Source organism: Dermacentor variabilis, chromosome 8, assembly GCF_050947875.1.
Source record: "Dermacentor variabilis isolate Ectoservices chromosome 8, ASM5094787v1, whole genome shotgun sequence".
NCBI lineage: Eukaryota > Metazoa > Arthropoda > Arachnida > Ixodida > Ixodidae > Dermacentor > Dermacentor variabilis.
The window spans coordinates 139,676,086-139,697,040 of NC_134575.1; the positions used below are offsets into that span (position 1 = coordinate 139,676,086).

General features: G+C 49.3%; 1 protein-coding gene across 2 annotated transcripts in view; it reads left to right on the forward strand.

The window, feature by feature from the left end:
• The window catches only part of LOC142590619 (uncharacterized), an 85,097-nt gene that overhangs the window by 15,318 nt on the left and 48,824 nt on the right, over window positions 1-20,955 (forward strand). For both annotated transcript variants that reach the window (XM_075702950.1, XM_075702949.1), the window contains exons 3-5: window positions 8,439-8,495; window positions 9,277-9,395; window positions 12,486-12,660. In XM_075702950.1, the coding sequence (XP_075559065.1) occupies window positions 8,439-8,495; window positions 9,277-9,395; window positions 12,486-12,660 (351 nt within the window). The remainder of the gene's footprint in view (window positions 1-8,438; window positions 8,496-9,276; window positions 9,396-12,485; window positions 12,661-20,955) is intronic.

Genomic DNA, 20,955 nt, shown 5'->3' on the forward strand with positions numbered 1-20,955 from the left:
GAGTAGGACGGCAAGTTACCTTAGGGATGAATTCATCAGCTAACTGGTTCATTTTGTTTTTGAAAAGTAACCAGTTTGCGTTAATAGGTCGTCCCCAAAAACAGTCATCAAATGACGGAAAAAAGGCATCAAGTTCACTAATGAGGGCCCCATAGTTCCCCTTGTCATATAGTCGAATTGTTTTACTGCAAGCTTGACGTATTTCTGGAACAAAGGCAAAATTAGCGTGAATGACTTGGTGGTCACTTACTTCATTTAGAAATTTTATAGAAGACAGGCTGCCTCGATCTGTTGTTAAGATTATGTCAAGAATATTGGCGGTATCGGAAGTGACTCGTGTAGGTTGTGATATCAGCTGAGTAAGATTAAAGTTTAGGCAGACGTCGAGAAATTCGTTAGCTTCTTTCGCATAGGGTGCTGACGAGGTTAGGGTCATCCAATCGATATTCGGAAAGTAAAAGTCTCCAAAGAGAATGACGCGAGCATTTGGGTATTTGGTCGAAAGTTTGGTTAAGATACGATTAAGTTCGCATGGGGAGAAATCTGGACTGTATCTAGGAGGCCTGTAGCAAACACCGAAGAGCACCGACTGTGGTGCGTAAAGACAGATTAACCATAATATTTCAAGGTCAGAGGATATTTTGATAGCAGAGCACGAAAGTTGTTTGTTTGCAGCAATGAGGACGCCCCCGCCACGTGTGCCGGGAAGATGCTTTCTAAAAAGATTAAAGTTGGGCAAGTCGGATAAAGCTTCGCCGTCGGGGACGTCAGAAGTCAACCACGTTTCAGTTACTATAAGTAAATTGCTACTGGATGAAGATACAAGTGTCTACACGTGCTGGCGTTTAGAAAGAAAGCTGCGAATGTTTGTGAAAATAATCGAAAAAGAGAGATTAGCTTTGTAACCAAGAACGGAACCATTTAAAGATCTGGGGTGGGGAGGGGGTAGCTGTAATTTTTCTTCGACAGTTTCGGTTGTATCGTCGAATACGTAGCGTTTGGAGCCCATAAATAATGTTTTATATCGTAAAAGAAAAGGACCAGATTTTTTTTTAGCAAAGGTGAGAAGGTGCTTCTATGCGTTCCGAACGTGAGGCGAGAAATCTTCCCCAATGCTAAAATCTGTATTTTTGAGCTGAGAACCATTAGCAAGAACACTTTCGTTGGTTTTAAAAGAGTTAAATTTTACTATTATGGTGCGGCACCGGTCTCGCAAGTGGCGACCAAGACGGTGGGCACGCTGTTATTTCCTTTGATTCAATGGATACATTCAAATGGTCCCTGCAAACCACAGTGATTAGCTCCTCCGACTGAGCGTTGGTCTCGGATGGCGTGTCATCCGCTATGCCGTAAAACAAGTTGTTTCGTGGGGAGCAGTTTTCCATGTCGTCCAGCCGAGTCTCCAATACCGAGACCTGTCGAGCAGTCTGGGAGGTGGTGGTTGCAACGATGTCTGATTCCGTTCGGAGTGTTTGAAGCTGGTGGTAGTGCGATTCTAAACGGTCGATTCTTTTGCCTAGTCCGGAAATGGTTTTATCGGTGCTTGAGAGCTGGCTGTTTAAGCTCTGCACGTCACCAATGAGCTGGGCTTGACCGGAAGACAAGCCTTTTAGTTCATTTAGCTTTTCATTTAGGGTGGTTGGGTCATTTTCAATGTCTCCGGATAACATAAGTAGCTAAGAACAAACAATGTTAATACAATCAGACATGATACAAACACAGCACTGAGGCCTCGGTAGCTGAATAAAGCATCTATTGCTCGATTTTTTAGCGAGAAGGCGATACTGGTTACTGACCTGCATGGTGAACAGAAATGGATTAAACCTTGTCGTGGCACAGCCACCGAGCCCACAGAGCGCGCCCGGCTGGCGGGGATGATTTACACGCAGTGTGCCTGATGAAGTCGATGACGGTGTGGCCTTGAATTCCCTTGGGAGCTGACAGTTTCCAGGTTCCAGCGTCGCATGAACTACTTTGGCCAACGCTGGAAGTAGGCGCCAGTTGTCCACGGTGACGCTTGTAGGGAAAGGGCAGTTCACGTGGATGGCTGATACAGGGCCCAGAAGAACAGGGCCCAGAAAAAAAGGGCCCATATAGCAACTAAGTTGTCGTGGTGGACGAGGACGGCGTGGGCAATATGCGAGACTGTGCCTGCGTGTCCCGAAGGCGTGTAGGAAAGCCAAACTGCTAGAAACAGTCAATAGCAGCGCAGTTTACAGCGCGGCGCGGTTTCAATTGCGGAGAGGACGGATTGGCCTTCTCTTACAACGCATGTTTGACATTGGCCGTTACCTTTATAACATCATTAGCTGTCAAGCGTGTTTTAAATGTGGCGTGCAACTTTCTCCTTTTATATACAAGGTGCTTTTTCTTCTATAAAAACATTCTGTTTAAATGGAAGCAGTATACGGCTAAGTTCTGGAGAAAATTGCGCACGTCTATCGAATCGTGTAGATCGAGAATTTCACCTCATACGTGGGCCACTCCCGAAGATAGTTCAATCCTCGGCCATCCGCGGCGTACGTGAAACCGGCTTTAAAGGCCAACTGCGGCGTTTTTTTTATCCACACTAGGATATAGTCATTTTAAATGACATTTACAGTTCTGTCACCGGTACGTTGATTGAATTCGCTTAGAAGTTCGTCAACACTTTTAAATAACCAATAAACAAGATACAGAAACCGAAACGGGTAGCTGATTCGTGTGACGGCACGATGAGTCAATGACGTCACATCCTACACTACCATAATGCAAAGACGCAGAACGCGTGCTAAACACGCAGTACACTTGACGTTAACGCCGAAGAAGCGATGCTGGTGATGTCTCCTGACGCCACAGGGATCTTTTACGGAGTTTCCGAACTAGACAGCGGAGATTTAGGCGACGATTTCAGCAGCAGTGGCGGTGTAGTCTCTGACGTCACACACACAGGGTGACCAGTAGAAAGTCATGAGTCGGGAACGCAATCAATCTTTAAAATTGCATTTTCAGGGAAACTAAATGACTTGCAGTTATATAGTCTGGTGCAGTCTGGCATAATCATAGTGCAAAAGAGAACATACATTCAAAATTTTATTAAGATCGATGGACATCAAGAAATCGCCGAAGTTGCCCTTTAAGCAGTGGACCAACATGCAAAAGGAAGTTTGACAACTTAGGTCCAAACACAGCCCGTACCAGATATTAAGTTGATAAGAACAGATACTACGCTTCGACACGCATCGGCCATGTCTATGTTCGCACCGACCCCTCTTTGACGGCGTTCCAAGTGCTTGCGTATCTCCTTCCCTTTCCCTCTGGTCTCCCGTGGTGGCAGTCCCGTAAGCGTGCTGCCCGCCAGGACCGCGACGCGGAAGGACATGTAAACCATCCATGTTCCCGCAAACTTGGAACGTTTCACGGAACAACGCCCGGTTTCAGAGGGAGTTTGTGGGGCACCAATTTTGTGCGGCCTGTGTTGTGTGCGAGCGCTTCTGGTTTTCGAGTGACCTCACAACCATTACTGCACTGCGGGACGTTGACCAACGCACGATCGCCTTGGCTACGGTGAGGCCGTGTATGCCCTCGGAGTGCGGTGAAGTGTACGGCTCTTCTACGTGCCGGGATTCGTTAGTAAAAGGTGTCGTGCCACGTTTTGCAACAATGCGTGGGTATGCAAGCCCCTAGGTGCCTCATCACATTCCGAGGCTCAACACTGCGGAGTCGGGCCTCGCCTTCCATTTATGCGGATACGGCGTTTTACGCACGCCAATGGGCAGTTCGCCATTCACGGGACCATATACAAAACTTCGCTGGTCATCCACCTTCAGAGAGTGCAATGGCACAAAATTTTTTTAAAAACTGTCCCAACCTCAACTATATAAGGAGACATGACGTTACATTAGTGACGTAATGTTTGCTTAGGAGATGCCTTAGGACCAGCACAACTTCCAGGATAGCCCCGAAAATTTGCTGAAAATGTTTCAGCGTTCCAGTTAAGACCATCCCGAAGATTTAGACAACAGACAGCAAAAAGAGCCATCGAAAACATTCGAAAAACTTCCTATACGTGTGGGTGTGTCCCGCGCTGAGCGATAACATTTGTTAGATGGTGAAAAGCGGACACCCAATAAAGACAAACAAGTACACCGTGTCAATGCCTCCCTCTCGAAAAGCATAGCACCGATGCTGCAAACCAAACAGGAGACCCAAGGGCACTTATTAAACGAAACCAACAAAACAAAGAAGCAAATTGCAAAGTAACACAGTCCAGAAACTGCCCAAAGTTCAGCTATGTAAAGTCCCAAAGTTCCTTAGCGCTGGAAGAACGGCTTAAGCCGCGCAACATGAACTATTTTAGGTCGCGAACGGCGCCGCTGTGAGTGAAATGCCATCTGTCACGACTTCATAGTCGAGTGCAACAGCGCGCCGGATGATCTTGTAGGGTCCGAAATAGCGGCGTAATAGTTTCTCACCGAGCCCTCGTAGGGGTATCGGGGTCCAAACCCAAACACGGTTGCCGAGCTGGTACTCGACGTAGCGTCGTCGAAGGGTGTAGTGTCGGCTGTCGCTACTCTGCTGGTTCTTGATCCGCAGGCGGGCGAGCTGTCGGGCTTCGTCGGCACGCTGGAGATACGTGGCGACGTCAAGATTTTCATCTTCGGTGACATGCAGCAGCATGGCGTCGAGAGTCGTCGTCGGGTTCCTGCCGTAAACCAGCTTGAACGGCGTGATCGGTGTTGTTTCTGGCACCGCCGTATTATAAGCGAAGGTTACGTACGACCGGACGCTATCGCAGGTCTTGTGTTCGACATCGGCGTACATTGCTAGTATGTCGGCGAGGGTCTTACTGAAGCGCTCCGTAAGACCATTTGTCTTACCTTTGACAAATGACCTCTATGACCTTTGTCATAGAGGTCGTCTGGCGTGATGAAGGCGGTCTTTTCGCGATCCCTCTCATGAACTTCTACTGGCCAGTAGGCAGTCTTGAGATCCATTGACGAGAAGTATTTATAGTTACAGATTCGATCCAATGCGTCGTCTATCCGTTGGAGGGGGTATACGTCCTTCTTCGGGATCTTATTCAGTCGTCGATAACCTATGGAGAAACAGAGGGTTTCGTCCTTTTTCTTCACCAAGACCACAAGAGCTTCCCATGGGCTTTTTTACGGCTGGATGATGTCGTCGAGCAGCATTTCGTCGACTTCTCGAGTCGAACCTCGGTTAGGACTCTGGTGGAGTGGTCGAGCGCACTCTTCGGTTATTATGCGATGCTTTGCAACTGCTGCTTGTCGAATCCTCGATGACATCGAAAAGCAGTCTTTGTATCGTCGAAGAAGATTACTGAGCTGTTGATGCTTACTCACGGGGAGACTTGGATTTATGTCGAAGTCTGGTTAGGGAACTATGGTCGTCGGGGTAAATGTGGTGGAATCTGAGAGGACAAACGTATTGCTGGTTTCTTCAATTTCCTCGATGTACGAGATCGTCGTGCCCGTGTTCATATGCTTGACTCCTGGCTGAAGTTTGTCACCATCGCTTCCGTTTTCCCTACGCGCAATCGAGAGGTCCCTCTTGCGGCGCAAATTTCACGATCGAGCAGTAGACATTGATCACCCTCGACGACGCCTTCTAGGTCTCCAGGTATTTCGGTGCCGACGCAAAAAACAATGCTGGAGCGAGGCGTGATACCGACTTGATATTTGAGCAAGGCGTGGGGACTACGACAGGTCTGCGGTTGTATTGCGCGATCTTCCAACAGCGTTATCGACTTCGACTTCATGTCGATGACTGCGCCATGTTGGTTCAGGAAGTCCATGCCGAGAATGACGTCACGTGAATAATGTTAGAGGATAACGAAGGTGGCAGGGTAGGTCCGATCCTGAGCGGTAATTCTTGCCGTGGATATTCCAATTGGCGTTATTAGGTGTCCTCCAGTTGTTCGGATTTCAGGGCCTTTCCATGCAGTCTTGACTCCCTTCAACTGGGCGGCGATGGGTCTACTCATCACGGAGTAGTCGGCTCCTGTATTCACTAAGGCGGTGACTGCGTGGCCGTCGAGAAGCACGTCGAGGTCTGTGGTTGTTTGTTTTACGTTGCATTTAGGTCTTGGCGTCAGATGACGGCTGCATCACGTTGACGTGTGGTTGGCACGTCGCGCCGTCTGGTATTTGGTCGGTGCATTCTTTGCTTGCAAGATTCGTCGTGATGGCGGCGCGTCGTTGTTATGTTGCCGAGATAGTGTCTTCGGCGTGTTCATCGGCGGCGGAGGATCTTCGTCAGTTCGACGAACAGCAACCGCACCTCCATCGGTTGCTCCTTGTAGTTTTCCAGATATGGGCTCGCAGAGCGGCCCCGGGCTGGGGCAGTGTATGGACGGCGCTGCGGCGACAGGTAGCGGCCTGGTGACGGCGAACTTGATGGCCGTCGAGGGCTCCACTGGGTGGCGGCGGAGTAGTCGGCAATATCACGAGGGCGTTTAACTTGCTTCAGGCTCGGAGCGTTGGCGGCGAATCCTCGCAGTCCCATTTCGCTGTATGTGCACCGGCGGTAGATGTGGCTCGCTTTTCCGCAGTGATAACACAGCGGATGATGGTCGGGGGTGCGCCAAACGTAGGTACTCCTTGGAACGCTGCGCTGGGTAACGGTCGGGCGTGCTGGCAGCGGCGGCGGTGGACGACGGAATTGCGGCGTTGCGGGGCCCTGGCGTGGCGCGGAGGTGGACAGTGTCGGCGGGCGACAGCGGCGTAGGTCATCGCTTATGGCTGGGGTTGCGGTGATTGGGGCTGCCCCTGAGGAACTCCAAGTGAATGATGTAGTTCACTCTTGACAATGCCAGTCACCGAGGCCACCTGGGGTTGCGACGAAGGGAAGATCTTGCGCAGTTTGTTCGTGCACAATGGCCCTGATGGTCTCTTGAAGGTTGTTGGAACGGAGTGCTTGGATGGCACACTGCGACGTGAGCACTTGGCGGTTATATTGCCTAGTGCGCATTTCCAACTCAGTCGTCGGTGCCTCTGTAGAAAACTCAGCTACGGTGTTGGGCGGGTGGCGGATCAGTCCGGTGAAAAGTTTATGCTTGACGCCCCGCATCAGGAAACGGACTTTTTTCTCCTCCGCCATTTCCGAGTCGGCGTGCCGGAAAAGACAGGCCATCTCCTCCGGGAAGATCACATTGGTCTCATTGGGCAGCTGTACTCGGGTTTGTAGTAGAGCTTGGGTGTGCTCTTTCCGCGTGACGACGCTTGTGAATATCTGCAGGAAGCCGCTTCGGAACAGGTCCCACGTCGTTTAGGTGGCTTGTCGATTCTCGAACCGCGTCCCGGTGGCGTCTTCCAATGCGAAATAGACATGTCGCTGCTTGTCGTCGCTGTCCCAGCTGTTAAAACGTAGCGACCCTCCCATACGTCTCCAGCCAGCTTTCCGGGTCCTTGAATGTTGAACCGCGGAACGTCGGTGGCTCCCTGGGCGGCTGCAACGCGATCGGTGTTGGCGACACTGGGGCTGTCATTGTAGCTGCTGTCGTGGCCGCGCACTTACTGGTCTCCTCAGGGAAAATCCGTGCTCCGGGGGCAGCCCATGCAACCTGGTGTTGGTGTTGACGTTGGTGTTGTCTTCGCGGCTAGGGTTTGGCTCGCGCCTTTGAGGGGGCGTTCGGTACATGAACGCACTGGCACCTCCAATAGATGTCACGTAGTAGTGATGGTGAATGATACAGCTGTAAAAACTGTGAATGAGAAAACGAACTTTTTATTGGGCGAACTTGCGCCCACAAAAGCAAGTTACACTTAAAGCACAGCAATCGCGGCGAACACGGTCGGCGATCGTCGAAATCTGATCTGCCGGTCAAGCGCGTCGGCTTTATACAGGAGTAATCGAAGGTCCCATAGTAATCGGCGGACCCTGTGTGTTTTCCAGACAGCTCTAGGCAATTCGCGTCACATATGAAATCAGATTATACAAACTTCGGTGACAACAGAACAATCGATAACATTCGAGAAACTTCCGATACATGCGGGCGCGTGCCGCGCTGAGCGGTAACATTTGTTAGGCGGTGAAAAGCGCTTACACGTAAAAAATAAACAAGTCCACGTGTCAATATTTTCTGTACCTCACAACGCGACCTTGCAACATAGAGATCTAACGCTCTAGACTTAAAAAACAAGAAAAAAAGCTCAAGTCATCGTGACGCCGTCGCCGCCAAACATCGTTACGTAGTCTTGCTTCTCTCGTCGCAGACAGCCTCCTCTCAAACAGAACTACTTGACTTACACAAACACACTTGCTCATCTGATAACTCTTCGAAGACTCGCAGAGGGGTAGAATCGCCAAAAACCAGAAATATACTTTCCATAGTATCAATTCCGATAGTGCGCGTAATCTTTGTTATTTTTATGAACACTTTGTTACGTTGTTTTCGCATTTGGTTTTTAACAACACGCCATTGTACATTTTTCCAGTCGTCCGCGCCGCAGAAGCTCGGATGAATGTTGGTACATCCGACCTGATGACATCGGGTGAGCGCATACCTACTCTCCTTCAGGCCTTGTACAGTGTATTGCAAGATAGCCACCTGCAAGATTTTCTTTCTTTTTACTTGCGATGCACTGTAAGACTTGTTGCTGTTATCTGTTGTTTGATACAGGCAGAATTTTCAACCGCAAAAGTCAGCTAGGGTTATTACTAAAGCGGTAGAGATAGAAAGACTTAGTGAAATGTGCGGATACTAAATTCAAGTGCTATACGTGAGTGGCATGTAGGCTCTCTAGTGAAATGTGTGGGAATGCCTGTTTTCTTGCTAAAATCGAAAGAAAATGAGTTCCTTGCCGTGCGAGCACGGAGTTGACTCAATTTGATAGGTTGTCGAGTGTTTCCGTTTTTCTGGTACAGCGCACTGATATGCTTAGATTACGCTGTCGCTAGTAGTGCATAAGGTAGCACAGGGTCGCAAGAAGAGACTGTTCCAAGTAGCGTTTCTCTGTGTGCCCAGTTCACTCTTTTTATCAGTACCCATGGTACATCGACGTGCCTGGACATTTCCGTGACGCAGCCTTGTACCAAACACTCAACAAAATGAAATAAAGATGTCTCGGCTCCTTTGACGGATTCTTGTTGGTAGGATGCCACTCTAGATTTCCAAATTTTCGGTCAAGCGGGTATCTTTGTTTCGCAGAAAGAAAACTTCAATCTCATTACTAGTTGAAACTAGCAGGGGTATTTTTCACGCCCTATCACCATTTCCATACAGTCAATCAGCTTTCATTAAACTTTGTTATCTCTTACTTTGATTTTGCCCAGCACCCATGCGAATCGTGCAGCCGGCGACAGCTAACGGAGGCGGAGGCGTTTCCAACAGTTCCCCCTGGAATGCTGCATTCAGCAAGACGTCGTTAACGGACATGACGGGGTGCTTCATGGTGAGCTGGCTTAGTATAATGTGCACAGGGAGTTCTAATGTTGTTGTGTTGTCCGTATGCGATCGCCAACATTGGCGTGGACTGTATATGGTTCACTTTCTTTAGTAATTGTCTTCTGTCAACAGCAAGACAATTTCAGCACTACAATTTATCCTGACACATCACACTTGTCGATCACTGTCGTCAATCTTCCAAGTGTCTGCTGATGTAAAGCAAAAACCAGTAAGTTGCAGAGAGCAATTCTTTCAGCTACGTACCGCACCGAATGAAGCCCACATATTCCTATTGTGGTAATACACTGTGATGCTCAAAGCCCACTCGTAAATGACTGACGTCAAAGCAACAATTAAAACCTACTGCACTGTCCGTACAAAAAACTTTCAAAGCCCTTGCGTGATTAAGCCAGCTTGTCATTCGACCGCGGAACGGATGAAGCTTCGTAGCTCGAAAGCTTTTGGCACTGATGGCCATTTGCCTCATCCCTTACAAGCACACTAGTGCACCCTGACTATGCAGTTTACATTCGGCCAGGAGAAACCAAACACTCAGAACATTCGGGGCCTGGTTCATTCGAAACGCCGCGCTGTCATCGCTCGCATCTTGGGGCGGCCGGGAGGGCGACCGAGATCTGACAGAATTCTGGTCACGTGTCTGTTACGATTGTTCTGGGAACCACTGAACGTTCAGCTTGGGCGGGCTTTCAGTGTCTACGATCCAGAGAGTTTTCCGCATCGTTACAAACCGACACGGAGTGCGGTAGCGGCCAGTCGAATTTATTATTGCGAATAGCATTTCTTGCGTACTTTAGGCACTTTGAGTCTGCGTAGTATTTAACCCCGGCCCAGTGAACCAAGTTGCCTACTAGCTTGCACCACTATAAGTTAGTGCTCTCGATCGTGAAGCCATCGGCGTCGTTCATCGTTATCATGTCAGCTTCGTCACCCTCCACTCGTCCTGTATCGTCGTCAAGCCGTCGTTCTCGTACAGTCGTCGTCGTCACGCTTTCATCAGACAATTGTTATCGCTTCAGAAACGTCATCCAATTACCATCCTGCCATCGTCGTCATACCGCCTGCGGCTTTCCCTCGCCGTCATTCCTTCTTTGCCATTCCACCGTAATAATGCCATCGTCATTGAACGGTGATTATGCCGCCGTTGTCACGATATCGTTGATGCATTGTCGTCATTTCTTCGGGGATTTGTTGTCGTGCTTTCGTCAGGGTGTCGTCGTGTTCGTTCCGTGGTCATCGTTCCAGCTTTGTCATGAGATTTTCGTTATAACGTCGTCGCGCTATCCCCATCGAACAGTCGTCATACCATCGGCGTCATATGCTTGTCATTGTCCCATTGTCCTTTCATACGGTCACCGTCACGCTGTCGGCGTTATAACATGACGATTATTTCAGAATCGTCATGCCACTGTCGTGATGCCATCGTCGTCATACCGTCTTCATCATTCCATCGACGTCTTTCCTTATTCTGTCGTCGTCAGTGCGCGTCGTCATGCCCTCGCGGTCGTGGCCGACCCGCTCGAGCGAGCGGCGTAGCAAAGTGAGCCAATCCGGCAGACAGTGTACGTCGCACGTATCCGAAGCAATGGAAATCTTTGAATGACAGCTGTAAGTCCTGAATAAGCTTGTACTGAACAGTGCGGTGCGCTGTTACATTGCTCGAAACAAAATCGCGTCAACGTTGTCAGTCATCGTGAGATTGGTTCTGCCGAAATTTTTGAGATGACTTGGGCTGGCCAGCTCGAATGAGCATCGGAGCATCACACGTGCTATACCGAAGCTCTGCCGCAGCGCTTGGCGACACATCTTGTCATTTGCGACCTTATTTCCAAACTTCGTACTATGGCTGTACATCGTCGATATATTTAGAAGAAACTCCTGAAGTCCAGGTGAACAATTCCTACTGGGTACCTTACATCTCATTCCTTATGGACGTTGGACGAAGGCACAAACGCAAGACAGCTTCGTTTATTCAGCGCGATTGTGGGTGAAAGTATAAATGAAAAAAAAATGAAGGAATATTCCTGAAGGGGCTCGCCCTAGGATAAGGCTACGCAGAAATACTCTCATTATGCAACCGCTTCACTCATTCGATGAAATGTTGTATTTAAGCGAGAAATGTTAATTCTATGAACTTGGGGAAACAGGTTTTTCATTTAGAGTTCCAATTCTTTTACATCTAGCAAATGTTAGTATATAAAAAAAGTCAAGCCGAAATTTTACAAATCCATATATATATATATATATATATATATATATATATATATATATATATATATATATATATATATATATATATATATATATATATATATATATACGCCTGTATTAAGCGAGGCCGCAGATAGCGCCAGCCATGACGGTCTGGGCTGATGATCGTATACCGATGAAACCAATGAGGTGAGCTCAAAGCGCGCTCAATACATGTATCAATTCTGCCAGCTGTAGATGTCTCAATGCCATAAGTTTACAAAATCGCGCTACCCCCTGTCATTGGTGCGCATTGCGCCGCTTATTCCCTGACGTATGACATAACAACTAGCTCAAACCAAGATTCTCTCTCGATTAACGGCGCTTTATTATACTATGTAGCAGTACGGAAATCCATGCCTTCAGTGCGCAGAATGAAGATATTTATCCATTAAACGCTGCCGCCGCATTTTCGCACGAAGTAGACCATTGTGTACATGTATGTCAACGTGTGCTGCAGTAGAGGCCGACGCTATTTTCCAACCGGCTGACCGCGTTGTTCAAAATTGTCTGGAGTACGCGTACTGCAAAGATTGCTTGCCAAATAGGGGCATAACATTTTGATCACACAATGTTTTCATAAAGTCTGACTTTATGTCCTCCATTCAGGCCCCATTTGCTCATTCGGCCCGAACAAAGGACTCTTTTCGACGCAATGTCACTATTTGGCACGCCTTTTGTTGCAGTACACGTAGAATGCAGACGAGTGGCCGTTGCACGGTGTAAAAGAACCCGCTAATGCGATTTGCGGATAATTCTCTGTCACAGAAATGACGATGTTCGAGCGAAGTCCCGAAACTCGCCTAACCTTGCGTCTTTTCTCATGCAGCGTTCACCGTTGCCTTCGAGTGTGCCGGCTGAGACTGCAATTATGCAGCAACGACAGCAAGCAGTAAATGAAGTCAAGGGTGCAGAGCAACCTAACTCTCGCTCGAGTCAAGAAAAAAGGGATCCTGTGTCAACGCCCAGTGATAGACTTAGCATCATCGGGAAAGCTTTGACAGGTACGCCTTCCGCGGTTGCAGTCCATGACGTGGCACGTTTTGTCCGCACAGATTAAAATGAGATGGCAGCGGGCGTGTGCGCGATGTGGTGTGAAATAGCCAACCTGCAAAGCTGCAGGCCAAGTTTCTTAGAGAATCATTGTGCACAAAGCGTTATCAGCTTCATTGGTGCCGCTTTGCACGTTATTTATTCCGCATGTTTCTCCCTCGTGTTGCTAATTTCCATCGCGCGCAGATAAGTCAAGGCAGCGGAGCCTTTCTTGCATTCGCCTGAATACGATTAGGGCTTTTGGAGTCAGGAGCCTTACGCAAGGCATTGGGTTCCGCAGCTAGATACTGAACTGCTGATATCTAAGCCATAGGCATCGAGTCAACGCTGCAGGAAGTTGCAAAGAATATATGTGAAGGAAGACTTTGGTCGACCGGTGTCCCTAGAATGCAATATAACACGCGTTGTCCTAATACTTTCCCTCGGTTTCGCACGTATGCGTCAGTGATCACGAATCCTTTATTCAACGCGTAACTGCTGGCGTTCCTCGAGGCAGCCATGTTAGCGCTCCTATAGGGTATATAAAGATGATCATCTCTGTGACCCCCGAGAATAAAGCCCATTCTTAAGCTGATGGCATTGCAACATTTCAATTTTTTTTTCAAGTTTCACTATTTTTCTGAAGCCGTGTACCATTTAACACTTTATCTAGTAGGGACGTCATTACCACTTAGGAATTACTGCAACCGAATCCAAAGCTGTTTTAGTGCTATAATTTGCTCCTGATATTCGGTTCTAGCACAATGCAATTTTCAGGCAGGACAGACGTTGTAGGACTCGCCTCAATGGGCCAAGTGGCTTACGGCGTAGCGCTGCGGAACACGAGGTCGCAGGTTCGACTCGCTGCCGAGCTACATTTTAGTTGGGGAGTAAATGCAAGAACGCTCGCGTACCGTGCTTGAGGTGCCCGTTAAAGAATTGCACGTGCTATTATTGCAAGTTATTATTCGCTGCCATTGCAAGGCCTGTCGTGGCCGCGCACTTCCTGGTCCTTTCAGCTAGAGGTCCGCGCTCCGGGGCTGCTTTCATAGCCTGAGGCTAGCTCAGACACAAGGGCAGCCTGAAAGGTGCAAGAATGTCTACTGTGGGATAAAGACGTTATTTTTTTTCTGCCTTCTATTGTCTTTTTTTACAGGATATTACTGCTGTATTCCTACTACACTATTTATGTTATGATATTGTTACGTAGGAAGACACCGACGAAAAGCTATTTACAAGTATATTTACAAGGCTACAAGGCAATACGCTGCGCTTGGCCAAGAGGCAACAGCCCGCGCTAGCTTCTAATCGTCGTCGTCGTCTTCACACTGCTCGCCTTTCGTGATCGCACATACTGTGCCGTAGCACTACCCCCGGCGGCAAAAGCGCCGTCCCGGAGCGACTAAAGATCGGACTCGGAAGCAGTGTAGTAGGCCTTGAGCCTACTGACGTGTACGACATCACTAGATGCCAGAGGAGTGGACGAGGTTGAACCCACAGGAGCAATTTCGTAAGTCACAGGCGTCACCTGGCGCAGCACGCGGTAGGGCCCTGTGTATCGCGAAAGGAGCTTCTTTTGAAAGTCCGACGTGACGAGTGGGCGACCACAGGAGCACGGGCGCACCAGGCGAAAACTGTACGTCACGATGGCGGGCGTTGAACTGGCACTGCTGAGTGGTTTGTGAGGCCGTCAGTCGAGCACGGGCAAGCTGGCGTGCATGGTCGGCGAGGGCGATGGCGTCGCGCGCATACTCGCTTGTTGAGACCGAAGCAGGCGGAAGTGCCGTGTCTAAGGGCAAGGTAGGTTCGCGACCGTACAGTAGATAAAAGGGAGAAAATCCAGCGGTGTCGTGCCGGGAAGAATTGTACGCAAATGTTACGTAAGGAAGGGCAATGTCCCAGTCGTGGTGGTCCTTGGAAACGTACTTGGCCAACATATCGGTAAGAGTACGGTTTAACCGCTCTGTCAGGCCATTGGTTTGAGGATGGTATGAGGTAGTCAGTTTGTGTTGAATGGAGCAGGAACGCACAATGTCAGCGATAACATTCGAGAGAAAGTTTCGACCACGGTCAGTAAGGAGCTGTCGCGGGGCGCCATGGAGCAAGATAATGTCACGCAAGAGAAAGTCCGCGACGTCAGTGGCGCAACTGGTAGGGAGAGCTCGAGTGATAGCGTATCGGGTGGCGTAATCAGTCGCGACGGCTACCCATTTGTTCCCAGAGGATGACGTGGGAAAGGGACCGAGCAGGTCTAATCCAACACGAAAGAACGGTTCCACAGGGATGGTGATCGGCTGGAGATGACCGGCAGGTAGCACCTGAGGTGTTTTCCGACGCTGGCAGGGATCACAGGCAGCAACATAGCGTCGAATGGAGCGAGCGAGACCAGGCCAATAGAAGCGGCGGCGGACGCGGTCGTACGTGCGGGTTGCCCCAAGATGTCCTGCAGTGGGTGCGTCATACATCTCAAAGAGCACAGTCTGTCGTAGTTGTTTTGGCACGACAAGAAGAAGGTCAGAGCCGTCAGGGAGGAAGTTCCTTCGATACAGAATGCCGCCCTGGAGGACATATCGGCGAACGGATGCGTCGGTAGGTGTAGAACGCAGACGCTCGATAAGTGCTCGCAGCGATAGGTCTCGGTACTGCTCATCGGCGATGTTAACGAAGGCAGACACAGAGAAAATGCCGTTGGCGCTACTACTGTCGGCGTCGTCAGGCTCGTCGACCGGGTAGCGAGACAGGCAGTCAGCGTCCTTGTGTAGTCGGCCAGATTTATAGGTGACAGTATACGAATATTCTTGGAGGCGTAAGGCCCAGCGACCAAGTCTGCCTGTAGGATCTTTCAGTGGGCATAACCAGCAAAGCGCGTGATGGTCTGTGACAACGGAAAAGGATCGGCCATATAAGTATGGGCGGAATTTCGCAACCGCCCAAACTAGGGCCAGACACTCACGCTCAGTGATGGAATAGTTGCGCTCCGCGGGTGAGAGGATCCTGCTGGCGTAAGCGATAACCCGGTCGTGGCCACGCTGACGTTGTGCCAGTACCGTGCCAATTCCGTGACCGCTGGCATCAGTACGGACTTCGGTAGGCGCAGAAGGATCGAAATGGGTCAGAACGGGAGGCGTTGTGAGAATGTCGATTAGATGTGAGAATGCAGAGGCCTCGTTATCGCCCCACTGGAAAGGGGCGTCTTTTCTCAAAAGCTCGGTTAGTGGTCGTGCTATGGCGGCGAAATTTCTCACGAAACGGCGGAAGTACGAACAAAGGCCGATGAAGCTGCGCACATCCTTGACACACTTCGGAACAGGGAAGTGCGCAACAGCATGGATCTTGCCTGGGTCCGGTTGCACTCCGTTCGCGTCAACGAGATGTCCAAGGACGGTAATCTGGCGACGGCCGAATTGGCACTTGGATGCGTTGAGTTGCAGACCGGCTCGACGAAAAACGTCCAGGACTGCTGAGAGGCGCTCGAGGTGCGTAGCGAACGTTGGGGAGAATACGATAACGTCGTCCAGGTAGCACAGGCACGTGGACCATTTGAATCCGTGAAGAAGGGAGTCCATCATGCGTTCAAAAGTGGCAGGGGCGTTACATAGACCGAACGGCATCACTTTGAATTGATAAAGACCGTCGGGTGTGACAAAAGCAGTCTTCTCGCGGTCGAGATCGTCCACGGCAATCTTCCAGTAGCCGGAGCGAAGGTCAATAGAGGAGAAATAGCGAGCACCGTGGAGGCAGTCAAGGGCGTCATCAATCCGAGGTAGGGGATACACGTCCTTTTTGGTAACCCTATTAAGGTGCCGATAATCCACGCAAAAGCGCCATGAGCCATCCTTCTTTTTGACCAGTACTACAGGTGACGCCCATGGACTATGTGATGGTTCAATAATGTTTTTGGCAAGCATTTTGCGAACTTCTGCGTGAATAACTTGACGCTCAGCTGGTGACACTCGATACGGGCGGCGATGAATAGGAGGGGCATCGCCGGTATTAATGCGATGTGTGACAGCTGTAGTTTGGGCCAAAGGACGATCCTTAAGGTCAAAAATATCGTGGTAGGAAAACAGAACGCGGTAGAGTTCACGAGCGTGCTCGGACGGCAAGTCGGGGGCAATCATTTTCTGGAAGTCAGCGATGGTACAATTTGCCGACTGCGATGGTAGAGGAGTATCGGATGAAGTGTCGTCAACTGCAATGGATGCTACTGAGTGATCCTCGAATGAGCAAAGGTGGGCCAGAGACATCCCACGTGGCAGCACTTGTGTCGTCAAGCCAAAGTTGACCACTGGCAGGCAAACGCAATTCGCCGTAATAGATAAAACTGTATGAGGTACTGTGATCCCGTGTGTAAGGAGGACGTATTGCAGAGGAGCCGCGATGTAGTGACCGTCGGGGACTGGTGGGGATGACACTAGGTCAACGTAGGTCAGTGCCGAAGGTGGCAAGCGAACGAAGTCGGCGGAACTGAGGCGACTGGGGTGTGGTTCAGCAGGATCGAGAACAGGCAGGTCAAGGCGGAGAGTACTGGCGGAACAATCGATGAGAGCAGAATGTGCGGAGAGGAAGTCTAAGCCGAGGATGATGTCGTGGGGACAGTGGGCGATGACTGTGAATAGCACGATTGTTGAGCGATCGGCGAAGGAGACGCGGGCGGTACACATACCAATAACGGGGGCTGTTCCGCCATCGGCGACACGGACAACAGGCGTCGTGGCGGGCGTGATAATTTTCTTGAGCCGGTTACGAAGGTCAGCGCTCATTACGGACAAATGCGCCCCAGTGTCTATGAGTGCAGACACAGAAACACCGTCGACTTGCACGTCAAGAAGGTTCAGATGAGTGGGCAAGGTCAGTAGAGGATTTGGCGGCGTAGGGAGCAATGCAGCGTCACCTCGAGGCGCTGCATCGTCTAGTTTTCCGGCTGGGAGCGGCGTCCGAAGGGAGTTGGCGAATAGGAGCGACGGGGCTGGGGAGAGCGAGATTGTCGTCGTTGGGGCGAAGGCGAACGAGAATAGGGGCGGTTCGTTGCAGGAGAATCAGTGGCGGCATTATCGGAAGGTGCGGCATAGGGACGAGAAGGGCCACCTGAGGAGCGAGAGTAGGCAGTGTAAGTAGATCGGATCGGGGAACTCCAGCGACTGCGACAGTGCCGAGAAATGTGCCCGATTCGATGGCAGTAGAAACAAATGGGCTTGTCGTCAGCAGTGCGCCATTCAGATGGGTTGCGGAAACGTGGTGGGTAAGAAGATGCGGGACGGGGCGGAATGGAAGAAGCCGGGCGGGTATCAGGGCGATGGGCCGAGCAGATGGTGTGAAGACCCATGTTTTCGAACTCCTGGCGGACAACTGCCTGGATCAGTGAGACCGTGACTGCAGATGTGTTGGTGGGACTGGAGTCGAAGGCAGCCGGATAGGCGGCCTCGATCTCACGCCGGACGATCCTGGTAACATCAGCAGTGTTGTTGGGACGAGGAGCGTCGGCACAGGAAGATGTCGCTGGGGTGTTGGGCAGACGGGCAAACTTCGGGTCAATACGTCGGCTTTTGGCGAGTTCCAGGCGGCAGCACTCTTTTATAACAGCATCCACCGTCGCTACGTTGTTGCACACGAGCAAGTTGAAGGCGTCATCGGCAATGCCTTTGAGGATGTGGGAAACCTTGTTTGACTCAGTCATGTGGGTGTCAACTTTGCGGCACAGAGCCAAGACGTCCTGAATGTACGTGACATAGGGCTCTGTTGACGTCTGCACACGGCCGGAAAGCGCCTTCTGCGCGGCAAGTTGGTGACCGTAGGGGTTGCCGAACAAGTCTCGAAGCTGTGTCTTAAGTGAATCCCAACTGGTGAGCTCATCTTCGTGCGTGCGATACCAAACTCGAGGTGTGCCACCGAGGTAAAAGACTACGTTGGCGAGCATAATAGTAGGGTCCCACCGGTTATTGCGGCTGACGTGTTCATACAGGCTGATCCAGTCATCGACGTCTTCCCCATCTGTGCCTGAGAATACGCCAGGATCACGGGGAGCGGGGAGAGTGATGTAGGTCGTCGAAGTGGCAGCAGGTGTCGGAGCCGGCGGAGTCGGGTTGTCGTCGCCGGGAGCCATGAAGGAAGGCACGACGTACCGTCCACTGCGAAGCTCCGTGACGAGGTACAGGGAACGTCCACCTCCACCAGATATGTTACCTAGGAAGACACCGACGAAAAGCTATTTACAAGTATATCTACAAGGCTACAAGGCAATACGCTGCGCTTGGCCAAGAGGCAACAGCCCGCGCTAGCTTCTAATCGTCGTCGTCGTCTTCACACTGCTCGCCTTTCGTGATCGCACATACTGTGCCGTAGCAATATTATGACGTTATTGATGGTATTCGAATACACTATTGATCTTCATGTTTTTATATTCTTTGTGCAAATCTTCTTGGTGATAACTGCCTGCGTCAAAGCAGCTAGCACAGCAGCTTTTTGTTTTTTGCCCTCCCAATGAACTCAGTGGTCAAATGAGCTTCAAATTAAATACTAGTTTAACAACTAGTTTAGCAACATAACTTTTATTTTGCGGTGAGATAGAGGAACCACATTTGAAAAAAAAAACGAAAAATCCTCCAGGCATCAGTAACTTTTTCAAACTCTAAATGGTTCGGCGTGACAGAAAATTCGGGAGCGGAGGCGGATTTGCTCTATTTCTTCAATCTCACCTTCACTTTTCTGTACTCGCCACACCTGATACTGAGTCTTTGTGGTGTAAAGCTCAACTTGAATATATGTCTTTGATTACAGGTGTCGCTTACCATCCACCTGGTTCTAATATTGAGCATTTACGCAATGTGAATTTTTGGATAGTCATAATTATTCATAACAACGTTATCTGCATGGGCGATTTTAATGGTGCCGGTGTTCATTGGTATTCCATGAAAGCAAGCGGACACGAAGTAGCTATCGGGCGGGACTTGGTACACATTTCATTGTCTTGTGGCCTGCACCAGATCTTTCAGGATTTCACTCAGCAAACTTCAGTCCTTGATCTCGTCTTTGTTACTACATCTGTTTTTAAGGCCCGTTACGAATGCGATGTTATTGATGGAATATCTGACCATAATGCTGTGTTAATTTCAGTTCGAGGCATCGTACCTAAATCCCGCTATATCTACGGCACATTTCCTGACTTTAACCACGCCGATAATTTGGCAATAACAGATGCCCCATGTGATTCTTTTCATGAGTTTGAACTAAGTAATCCCTAGCGATACTAATACCTCGACAAGTTTCTTCGAAAATCTTGTCATTGAGTGTATCAACCTTTTTATTCCTTTAAAAACAAAGAAAACAAACACTGAAATTCCTTTGATTAATAGGGACCTTTTGCATTTATCACTTCGTGTGGCCAGATTACGTCGATTGAAAAACTCTGCTGACTCATCAAAACACATGCAATTCCATAGCGCATAAAGGAACTCTGTTCTACAATGGTTGCTGCAAAATAATTTTATTGCAAGGCAACCGTGCCTAAATTCATGATGACTAATCCTCGAAAATTTCGGAAAGCTATCCTACCACCAGGGTCATCCCCGGAACGTTAAAAATTAACCATGCTGCAGTTTCTGATTCACAGACAAGAGCCTCTTCTTTTAACACCTGCTTCCCCTCTGTCTTTACGACTGGTAACTCTTGAAACCCTGTTTTTGATACCGAACCATACCCTCCAATCTAAGATATATCACTGTCTCCTGAGGGTGTGCTTAACTTAATCCTAAACTTAGACACCAAGAAGTTGTGTGGTCCGGTCGGTATCCGGATTGTTTTTCTCGTTCGATACTCTCTTTGGTGCAGCAGACATCTAACAATTATCTTTAAAAACTCTCTCTCAACCGCCACCCTTCCTCCCTCATGGAAACTTGCTTCAATTCTGACCTTATTTAAGTGGGGTAACGCTCAGTTGTTACCTGTCGATAGGCCAATCTATCTCCTTAACAGCACATTCATGTAAATTACTCTAACATATTATCTTTAAATATATTCTGGAATTTCTTGAATCTAGCAAAATTTTATACACTTTGCAGCGCGGTTTTAGACGTGGCCTTAGCACTATAACTCAACTGACAGAATTCGTTCATCACATCAGCTGCTCTTTAGACATAGGTGACCAGATTGATACTATTTTATAACCTTTGCAAAGGCCTTCGACATTGTGTGACACCCCAAACTTATGCACAAGCTGTTCGCTATAATAAAAATTCATTTTTGGTTGGCTGGATATCTGACTTTCTTTC